The sequence below is a fragment of the Macaca fascicularis genome, chromosome 12 (genome assembly GCF_037993035.2).
Source record: "Macaca fascicularis isolate 582-1 chromosome 12, T2T-MFA8v1.1".
Classification (NCBI taxonomy): Eukaryota; Metazoa; Chordata; class Mammalia; order Primates; family Cercopithecidae; genus Macaca; species Macaca fascicularis.
The window spans coordinates 81,426,804-81,438,279 of NC_088386.1; the positions used below are offsets into that span (position 1 = coordinate 81,426,804).

The 11,476-nt window shown below is 34.7% G+C and overlaps 1 protein-coding gene across 1 annotated transcript in view; it reads left to right on the top strand.

The window, feature by feature from the left end:
- The window catches only part of FSIP2 (fibrous sheath interacting protein 2), a 94,740-nt gene extending 83,560 nt beyond the window's left edge, over positions 1-11,180 (top strand). The window contains exons 20-23 of the mRNA XM_015432463.3: positions 2,558-2,604; positions 6,270-6,313; positions 9,764-9,833; positions 11,044-11,180. Coding sequence (XP_015287949.3) covers positions 2,558-2,604; positions 6,270-6,313; positions 9,764-9,833; positions 11,044-11,180 — 298 coding nt within the window. The remainder of the gene's footprint in view (positions 1-2,557; positions 2,605-6,269; positions 6,314-9,763; positions 9,834-11,043) is intronic.
- Positions 11,181-11,476: the final 296 nt, after the last annotated feature.

Below are 11,476 nucleotides of genomic sequence, written 5' to 3' on the forward strand. Positions count from 1 at the left end.
AAGGGAAACACACACGTACACACACACACACCTGTCCATCTCAAATGATGCAGGAAAACCGTTTGACAAAAGTTAAATCTTTTACATGGATAAAAGGACTCAGCACAGCAGGAAGAGAAGGAAATTACTTCAGCATTGTTAAGGTCATAAATGAAACATCTACAGCTAATATTGTAGATATTAGCTGTATCTAATATCTATCTCAGTGGTGAAGAAATGAAGTATTTTCTCTGAGATCAGGGACAAACATAAAACAATGACTACTTTTGCCACTTCTATTTAACACAGTACTGAAAATGCTAGTCAGAAAAATTAGGCAAGAAGAAAGGGAAAGGCATTCTAATTGGATGAGCAGAAAAATTATTGTTTATAGATGACATGGTCATAATGTAGAAACCCCTGAAGAACACATAAAAAATGTTGTAATAATGAATTAATTCAGCAAAGTTACCAGATATAAAATCAACACAGAAAAGATAGCTGCATTCTGTATAATTACAATGAGCAATCTAAAAATAATTAAGGGGAAAACAATTTAAATTGAGGGGAAAACAAATTTAAAAATAATTTAAGGGGAAAATCCATTTACATTAATAACAAACAGAATAAAATACTTAGGGATACATTTAACCAAGGAACTGAAAGACTTGTACTTTCAATATTGCTATAAGAAATTAAAGAGAACGCAAATAAGTAGAAAGACACCTCATGTTTATAGATTAGAAGACAATATTGTTAAAATGTTAATTCTACTCAAAGTAATCCATAGAATCAATGGAATCCTTATCAAAATACCAATAATTTTTTTTTTGCAGAAATACAAAATTTATCCTAAAGTTCATTGGTTTCTCAAGAGACCCTTAATAGGCAAAAAATCTTAATATAGAACAAAGATGCAGATGTCTTATTTACTGATTTCAAATCTTACTACAAAGCTACCGTAATCAAACAGTGTGATACTGACATAAAGACAGACTTATAAAGCAAAGAAATGGAATAAAGAACCCAGAAATAAACCCTTCCATATATGGTCAAATGATTTTTACCAAGGGTACGAAGACAATTTAATGAGGGAAGGGATGGCCTTTTCCACAGGTGGTGATGGGAATAGATACTCACATGCAAAAAACAAACAAAAATGAAGGTGAACCCTTACCTTACACCACATACAAAAATTAACTCAAAATGAGTCAGAGATCTAAACACAAGAGCTAGAAAAACTTTTGTCAGAAGACATGGGAGAAAGGCCTCATGACATTGGATTTAACAGTGTTTGTTGTTGTTGTTGTTGTTGTTGTTGTTGTTGTTATGAAATCAAAGCACAGGAAAGAAAAGAAAAATAGGTATATTGTGCTTCATTATGATTAAAACTTTTGTGCTTCAAAGGACACCATCAATGAAGTGAAAAGTCAACCCATGGAATGGGAGAAAATATTTGCAAATTATATATATAGTAAATAATTAAGATTCAGAATATGTAAATAATTCCTGTGACTCAACAATGATAAAACAACCCAATTAAAAATGTGCAAAGGACTTAGACAGTTCTCTAAGAAAATATACAAATGGCTAAGAGGCACATAAAATGATTTTCAATCATTTCCCTAATCATTAGGGAAATGCAAATCACAATCACAAGATTCCACTTTCAACACATTAAGATAACTAAAGAAGGGAGGGAGGGACGGAAGGAGGGAGGGAAAAAAGAAGTAAAGGCAAAGAAAACAAGTACTGGTAAGGATGTCAAGAATTGAAACCCTTATGCATCAATGGTGGAAATTTCAATAGTGTAGACACTGTGGAAAACAGTATTGGGCGGGTTCTCAAAAATTAAATATAGACTTACCCTACGATCAAGCAATTCTCCTTCTGTGTACATACTCAAAATACTTAAAAGCAGGGACCAAAACAGATATTTCTACACCGTTATTCACCATAGACAAATGGTGGAAGCAATCCCAATGTCTATCGATAGATGAATAAACAAGCAAAATGTGTTATAAATATTCAATGGAATGTTATTCAGCCTTAAAAAAGAAAGATATTATGGCACATACTACTGGATGTATGAACTTTCAAATATATTTTGCTAATTGGGATAGGTCAGCACAAAAGGACATTTCATGATTCTCATATGAAGTCCCTAGCATAGTCAAAATCATAGAGACAGAAAGTAGAATAGTGGTTCCCAGGGGATGGGGAGAGACGGAAATTAGGTTTTAATGTTTAATTGGTATAGAGTTTCAGTTGAGAAAGATGAAAAAAGTTCTGGAGCTGGATGGTTGTGATGGTTGCACAACACTGCAAATGTACTTAATGCTATAGAACTGTACACTTAAAATGGTTAAAATTGTAAATTTAATGTATGTATAACCACAATTTTAAAAGTAGGGGAAAAAGTCAATCAGAAATCATTTTTATTTGATTTGGAATCTCAGAGAATAGTATATTATTTAAGCTTTCTTTCCATATGAAGACTAACTGTTCTTTTGCTTAATCAGTAACTTCTTCATTTATCAAATTCACCCTAAATGATGTTCTTTTTCTTTTATTTTAGTGAGGATGAAGATTGTTGCCCAGACCCAAGTGCTAAAATATTAGAAGGTTGGACTCTTTTTTCTTAAATTAGGAAGTGTTCAAAGATAAATGTCTACTATTTTGATGTGTGTGTGGTTTTTTTTTTTAGTTATCAAACTTGAAGTTAATACAGGCTTTATTTTTTCTATGAGTTTATCTACTTTAGAAAATGATCCAGTATTACCTCATTCAGGTGTTAAAATGAGTTAAATACTTTGCCTTGCCTAAATTACCGTTAAGATTTTATCACTGATTGTGGTATCAAGTATACGGAGTGACATGAATTCACATTTACCATACTCCTGTGAAATATCTACAAAATAGAGAGTATTGTAACAGCAGTTTCTATCTGAGCCAGAATCCATGCTACTAGAATTTAATTATTTCTTTGAAGGATTATGCCTCTTTTTAAACCTAAATTTATTCCCTCATATTAAAATCTGGCTAGGATGTACCTCACTTTTTTTTTTCATTTTTCTATTTTTTTTTTATTCAATCCTTAATAGTACTGGCTCCTTAGAAAATTTGTAACGACTTTTAGGTTCTCTAATTGTCAAGACTTTAGAGGGAGGATCAATATGGTTCTAACAATAATAGCATATATAAGAGGTAGAGTGTCATGTTTGCTATAAAGTCACATTGAAAGTCAAACCACAAGTTTATCATTACTATTTCAAACATGCAACCAATTCAACATATTCTCCCAATTTGAAAGTGAAAATCATTTTTATTAAGATAATCCATAAAATAACATTAAGTATGCCAGAATTCAGTGACCATATCATAGATTTCACAAAAACCACTCCTATGATGTCTGAATTGTGGAATTATACTTTGCTAGATGCCAACAGAAACTGTTTCATACAACCATACTCATTTCATAGATGAGGAAACTCAAGCTGAGGGTGAGGCAGTGACCCATCCGACATTCCTCTGAGTCAAAAACAGAGTCCAAAACAGACCAATGTAACAGACGTGGCACACCAGAAGGGAGGAGGGGGATGACTGCTGAAAAATTACCTATTGGGTATAATATTCACTATTCAGGTGATAGGTCACTAAAAGCCCAACCTCACCATTATGCAATATATCCAAGTAATAATCCTGCACATGTATCCGGTGAATCTATATATAAACAAAAGTTCCATCTGCATCCCACGTCTCCTGCCTCTAAATTCAGTGTTTTAATATGCTTTTTCCAACTTCATTTTGGTGATCTTGCTTAGTACTTATATCCTTTAGTAATATCACAGATGTTCAACTAAATCATTTACTTACTCATTCATCCAAAGATTTGCTGAGTGTTTTCTTTGTATCCTGAGATTCCATGTCTGAACAAGACTGACAAAGGTTTTGCTCTCATGGAATTTACACTTTAACTCGGAGTAGGAAGTCCCATCCCAAGAGTAAAGACTTAAACAAGATAATTCCAGACATTAATAAGTAAAGTCATGTGTCACATAATGATGTTTTGGCCAATGATGGACCAGTATAAAATAGTGGTCCCATATGATTATAATACTGTATTTCTACTGTACTTTGTCTATGTTTAGATACACAAATACTTACCATTGTGTTACAGTTGCCTCCAGTATACAGTGTCATAACATTCTGTACAGGTTTAGCCTAGAAGACATACCACACCATATAGCTTAGGTGTATAGTAGGCTATAGCATCTAGGTTTGTGTAAGTACATCCTATGATGTTCACACAATGATGCAATCACCTAATGAGGCATTTCTCAGAATGTAACCATGTTAAGCAATGCATGACTGTACTTCCCATCTCATTTAGAACAAAATCTCAAGTCATCACAATGGCTTACAAACCCCTACATCATCTGGGCATCACCCTAACATCCTATTCCCCCTCTAAGGTACTCCTCTTTTTCTTTCTGGCTCAATTCATTCCAATCACACTAACCTCCTTGCTGTTCCTCAAACACTTTATATATTAATGGCCCTTGGATTTGCTGATCCTCCTGTACTCTTTCCCCTATATCTGCATTGCTCATTCCTTACTTTCAGATCTTGGCCCAAATGTCACTTTCTCAGGTCTTCTCTGGCCACACTCTGAAACTGCAACTTAATTCTGATCAGTGCACTAACTATCCCAGTTCTTTGCTTTACTGGATAGCACTTTCTGTTATAGTGTGTATTTTAATTGTTTTTTTGACTGTCTCTCTAGAATGTAAGCTTCATAAAGGTGGAGATTTCTGTCTGTTAACAGCTATATCACCAAGAGCCTAAAACACTACTTTGTTTATAGTAGATACAGGGATTTAATGAGATAGGAGAGACTATTGGATCAACCAAAGGTGAAGGAGGAGTACAAGAATTCTTTCTTTTGGTTACGTTAAGATTGAGGTATCCTTTAGACATTCAAGTTGAGATGTCACATAAGCAATTGGATATTTAAGTCTGAAATTAAGTGGAAAGATCAAGGCCAGATATATTCATTCCTAATTCATATATACAATAAAATCTCAAATAACTTAAATCCAAAAATTGGGGCCCCATAAATATCAGGAAATTTTTTATGCCTCTTCATCAAAACAACTTCCTAGTTTTTCTGGGGAGTTGGAAGCCCATATGCCTTAGAAACTTGAAAACTTGTGTTTGGAATTATTGTCCTTGTAGTAAACCCAAATGTTCTCATTCATTTAAAATAAAATCTGTTCAATTATGTGCAATATATATTTAGGTGCTTTTTAGGAAGATTATCAACCAACAATGAAATCTAACCAATTTTGTCAGATATTTTAATCACTTCTCATATTTGAGCTGATTGAGATTTTACTGTTACTTTTTTTTAGAACCCATATTGGCCCAAAGGGTACTTTAGATAGTTATTGCTTGTGTTGGCTCGTGATGAGTGTAGCTATATAAAATGCATAGTTTTTTCTTATATGATATCTATAGCCAAGGAAGACAGTCTCATTCACGTACTATGTATGAGAAAACAGAGTCAGAGAAGTTAGATGTTCAGTGTTCACACAGCTTTAAGCAATGAAGCTAAGATTTAAATACAGGGTTTATGCCTTCTTAGCAGGTTAGCTGCTTCCCTTGCAGTGGGTTCTTGAGAAGCTTCTCTCACAGTGTCATTTCTACCTCCTTGCCTGAATTTATTTCACTAATATATTGACCTCCCCTGGAACTCAGACAACTTTTGGTTCTATAGACTCCACCAAATTTCCTCTGAGCATTACCTCGAAGCTCTCCTGATTCTCCCAGAAGTTACTATTTAATAATACCCGTACTCTCCTCTTTATTCTAATAAGCTGCTTTTAAGTAGGTATGTAAAGAAAGTGGTAGACCTGGAAGGGCTTTTAAGAATCATCTATAGAGTAATCCCTCATTTCACAGGTAAACAAACAGGCTTATAGGGATTGAATAGTTGCGCATAGATGTATAGCTACTAAGTTACAGAGCTTGCCTCTCCCACTATGTTACATTTCATCTTTCATAATTTCTAAATTTCTAACTGAAGGGCTAAGACATGCCCCAACATTCTAGGGCTCTCACTTACTTCAGTGTTGTTCCCAATTGCTTATACATTTAAAATAACAACTTCTTCGACCTGCTTAAATTATATGATTCTTTGGTGAAAAATAAGTAATATGATCAGATTTGTGTCAACAAATATATATGCCTCAGAAAGAGACTATTTTACTTTTTTTTAATCTCTACAGAAAGTTCTCAGGAACAAAAGCCAGAGCATGCAAGCAGTGTTAAGGTAAGTATTTTTAATTAGCCTTAATTGGTATATATTAGGATCTAGTTAAGAACAACTCAGTTTTCATAGTTCAGTCAGGGACTGTGTGGTATGATTTGAAGGATATCAGAAAGCATTCTCCTATTCACAATTTCTTACACCCTCTCCCTCTTCCTAGTTGAGGCCTGTCCCTGGTATACTAAAATATGTTGACAAAATCCTTTGGGTTAAGTCATCATTTCTTGTTTAGGTGCACAAAGTAATATACTGGTTCTCCCTAGCATCTAAGTACAATTCTGTTTATTAGCTCTGTTAGTACAGTCTCTAGCAAAACACTAGAGGGAGTGAATTACTCGGCCCTACCTAGGATGAGTAGACTCAAGTGAGAAACTTGGGGAGGTGGGGAGAAAACAGAAGCTTCAAACATGGGAGGGGCATGGCTTGCAGGAAGTGAGTGCTAATTCTATTTTTCTGTATTCCTAAACATTACTTCTTTACCGGCAACTTTCCACAAAGCCCACCTACTCCCCAGTGTGAGCCAAGAAAATTTCCTCTTTATAAATCTTTCTTATAAAGTTTCCAATGAGAAATGAAGCTACACATCTTCGTCTGTGTTTTTTAATCAGATTGTTTCTTTCTTGGTTCAGTTTAATCACCCTTCAAGTGGGTCCTTCCACCCCCACATACAACATAAGCTATCAATTATGGAGTTACTTCTCATATCGCAATATAGTACAATTTTCAGAACCAACTTTTAAAATCTTATAACTTACACTTAAGATATATTTTTTTAAATGTTCAAAGATACTGGATTTATCACCCACTGAAGCTAATCCTCATTTGTGAATATAAGTATTTATTTAACTACCTCAGGCTCCATTTTGGCCACACTTTACATATAACTTGCATATATGTAAATTTACAGTATAATTTACAGTAAAATTATATGGCAACAGAAGGGAAATGCTGAAGCTCTAATCTAAGAACCTGTTGACACTCAGTGTGTCAAGTGGAATTTCTGGCTAATCTGGACTCCTTCTGCTTTTGTTCCTTCCCTCTTTGCTACCTTTTCCATGGTAAAATTATGGGTAAAGTTGTTATCTAATCCAGTTCTGGGTAAGGTGGAGTAGGCAGGCTCCATCTTACCTCTCTCAGTGATTACAACTAAACACTGTGGGTAACTACCGAGGATTCTGAAAAATAAATAACAAGAGTTAGGCAGGGGAATCAAAACTCAAAGAATGGCCGATGCCATTGTGAGTTTCCTGGGTTTTGTTATTTTATTTGCACATCCTCTAAGACTCAGGGAAACTCAAATCCTGGAATTGCATAGATCAACTGGATAGAATATAGCTCCTAGAGAAACCATTGTTTTCTTACCGCTTAGGAGATTCCCGTGACATGGAGAATCTGGGGAGAATCCCCACTTTTTCTCCCTCCTTGGTCCTGCCTCAAGGCAAGGTCCCCTCGTGAAGCTGCATGGCAGTAGCAGCAGAGGCCGCTGAGGTACCACTTAAAACTCTGAAAGAAAATTCTTCTCTGACCAATAGGGAAAGGGTCCTCAGTAGACTAAGGAGTATTGATTGAGCCTGTTGTGCTTTTCTCTGCTTTCTCTTGTCACTTTACTCTTAGTGGTAGATGCAGATATAAACTAGAAACAGCACATACACAGAGGCTAAAGCCACAGCATTTTAGCCATAGAACTAGAAAAGGGGGCTAATGAGAGTCAGGCATTGAGGAAAATCACAAAAAGGGGAACCTCAAAAATCTGTTTATAATGCCCCCTCTGAATTGTACATATTTGGAAATTACCTGAAGTTACAAAGACAAAAGTCTTCGAGAACTTGAACTGCATTCTTAACAGTAGTGCATACATAAGGATACTCAAAGCTACAAAAATTTTGAAAACAGAAATTAAATTGAAACCACAGCCATGAGAGGCAGGCTAGGATGTGTGATCTGAACATAATGAGTCAATTACCTACCAAAATAAAAAAACACGTGCACACACACACATCCTCTACAGGATTTTGAAAGGACCAAAAATCTGACTACTTACATATAATGTGCAGGATACATTCCAAAATGATTCAACATACAAAAAACAAAGACAATATCTACAGCTTTCAAGGAAAAGGTCAAAAGATGCCAACTCCGACATAGTCAAGGTTTTGAAATTTTTAGATTAAAAACTTTAAAGTCATGATTTTAACAATGCTCCATTAAGTAAGGGTAAGCACTCTTGTATCTAACAAACAGATACACGTTTTCAGCATAACTTAAGTACTGTCATCCCCTCATAGCTGTAGGGGATTGATTCCAGGAATCCCAAAAGATATCAAAATTCAGGGGTACTCAAGGTCCTTATATAAAATGGTATATTTGCATATAACCTACACACATCCTCCCATATATTCTAAATTATTTCTAGATTACTTATCATACCTGACACAATGTAAATATTATGTAAATAGTTCTTATGCTGTATTATTTAGGGAATAATGACAAGAACAATAAGTCTATACATATTCAGTATACATACAGCTGTCCATTATTTTTCATTTATTTTTTATCTTTAGTTGGTTAAACTTATGGATACACAACTGAGAATCAGCACTTTACATTGTCTCTGCCCCATTTTATTCCTCAGTTATCTTGTTTCCAATAGCTTAATATGTGAGCACCCTTAAGTCTTCTTGGAGGAACTATGGTAAAACTCTTGTAATAGTATCTGTTGCTTTTTACCTGATATAGACACTGCGCATTCCTCTTATGTTACATGTATTTAAGCCTTGTTTTATTGATTTTTAACAGATGACATTTTAGAATAGCTACAGAATTCTGGTACCCTTCAAATCTACCATTTTAGAATAGTTTCAGAATAGCTGAAACCCCACCACCTGTCCCAGGCTACTTTATGCCTCTCTGGGACAATTGCTGCTCTTGCATTCAAAATTGATAAAGGTCTACAGAGTAAAGCTAGTACTGGAGACACAATCCCAGCACAACCAGGTCTACAGAGTCACTTTATTGCTCCAGACTCTGCAGTGGCTAAGATTTCAATAAAAGAAAATTTGGGGTTACAAAGTGAACATCCTTTTTTCTCCCTTTACTATTACATCTTTTTTCAGAAAAGAATTTTTAACTTTTTTCAATTCAGTCAAAGGATAGAGGAGGCAGATAGAGCTGAGATTTTTCATGAGTTAATATGGCTGAACCATTGACCCTCATTTAGTGCTAGCCAAAGCCTGCATTCATAACAAGTGTCAATCTTAGGCATCTTACTTTCCAAAAATTATGAGCCTCAGCCTTATTGAACAATTCTTTGAGATTGCAGAGCACAGATATATTTTATGTAAGATACTGTAATGGTATTTATAGGTATATCTAGTGGATTTGAGGATTTATGGGTATATTTAGTGTTTAGTGTCCAGTGAAAGACTCAGTTTGTATTTCAATTTACCTTGGCAGTTTATCACCATCTTTGAAAGATCCAAGGATGTTCTTGGCAGTGCAAATCCCTCAAAGGAAGTCACTTCAGGTACAAAATGTACTATTTTAACAACTGGTGTAATTAAACTCTCAACTGCATCATTTTGAGTTTAGAATTTTTTATTACTGTCTGGAAATGAGTGACTCTCCCCTTGCATATTATCAAAATGGGATTGAAATAATATTCTTACTGTTTGTATAAATACCAATTTTCAGTTAATTATGTAGTTCTCTATCTTTACACCAAAGGGACAATAGATAATATAACTAAAATATATCAGGCCCTAGCTATTCCCATTTTATTTAAAGAAAAAAAGTGAGAATCATTAAAGAGAAAAATGACAATACGTTATCCCAGGTTATCCCACAGCTAACAAGCAGCAGAGCTACGTTTCAAATCCCAATCTCATGCAACATCATCACTGTCTACACACTCAAATGGTTATAAGAGCAAGGTAGGTACCATAAACAACAGCAGCAGGTTGAGAAGGGGTGTGTGACTCATGGGAGATGGCATGCTGTCTTTGAAGGAGGCAGCTGCTACTCAGCTACAATCATTGGCATGCGAGATTGTTCCTAGTTCTTCCATTTTTTCAAAAGAAGCTGGGAATTAAAGTTTTATATTAAAATTTATAACTTTTGAGTGTCATGTACTACAATCAAGAAAATACAGGATTTTAGTAGCCCTATCACAACTTATGAAGTATCAGAAAAGCACATAAATGATTATTTCTTTACATATACAATTATTTCTTTATGTATAAAATAATAATTTTGTTAAACTGAGATGATTATATTCTTTAAAACCTCATGCTGAATAAATGGTGCAAAAAAATCCAAATAGGAACTCTCTCATTACCTACACAATCCTATTTTCCATGACATAAATAATCACTTGGGGTCAGTCAATGGAAAATTTACTTAAAGTAGGTGAGAATTTATAGTATTTTTAATGTGCTTCTACTTTCTCTTGAGCATTCTGAAATAGGTGTCCACACTGTGTATAGTTGAAAGTTACTTTCGCATTTAACTCATTAGACATTTTCAGAGAGTGTTCTGCTGAGAAAAGAGAAATGGACTTTTGCATACTTGACTAAAGAAGTCTTATAGTACAGTAGGCATAATGATGTCATGAGAGTCAGAAAATCTGGACCCTATTACCAGCTGGGCCACCTTTTACTCATATGACCTTAGGCAAGGTATTTGACCTCAGCATCCAAAAATAAAGATATCATTCTTCTTGTTTACTTTGTCCACAGAAACTCCCAAGTCTGATGTCTCCAAACAAGGATCTAAAATGCTGACAAAAATGTCTTCAGCTTTGTCAAAGGTGTTTTCACTATGTAACACCAGTAATCCCACATCTTCCTCACCAGCTCACAAGGATGAACACTGAAGCTTTTGTACCTGATATAAGTATGCTTACTTCTCTTAGAAAATAAAATGGTTTTTAAAGCATAGTATAGTGTCTTATAAGATGATTCGTATACTACTGAAAATAAAAGCAAAAGGAAGCATAAAAGGGACCAGGTAAAAGAAGGGTTTAACAAATGCTTTGGATAAGCATTTTGATGTAAGAAATGCTAATAATTAGTATTACCTGTGTGCCATGAGAGTTAAATGACTAAACATATAATTATTAAACTAGACAACTCACAGTACCCACCAGGAAATGCACATTGATTTCTCCTG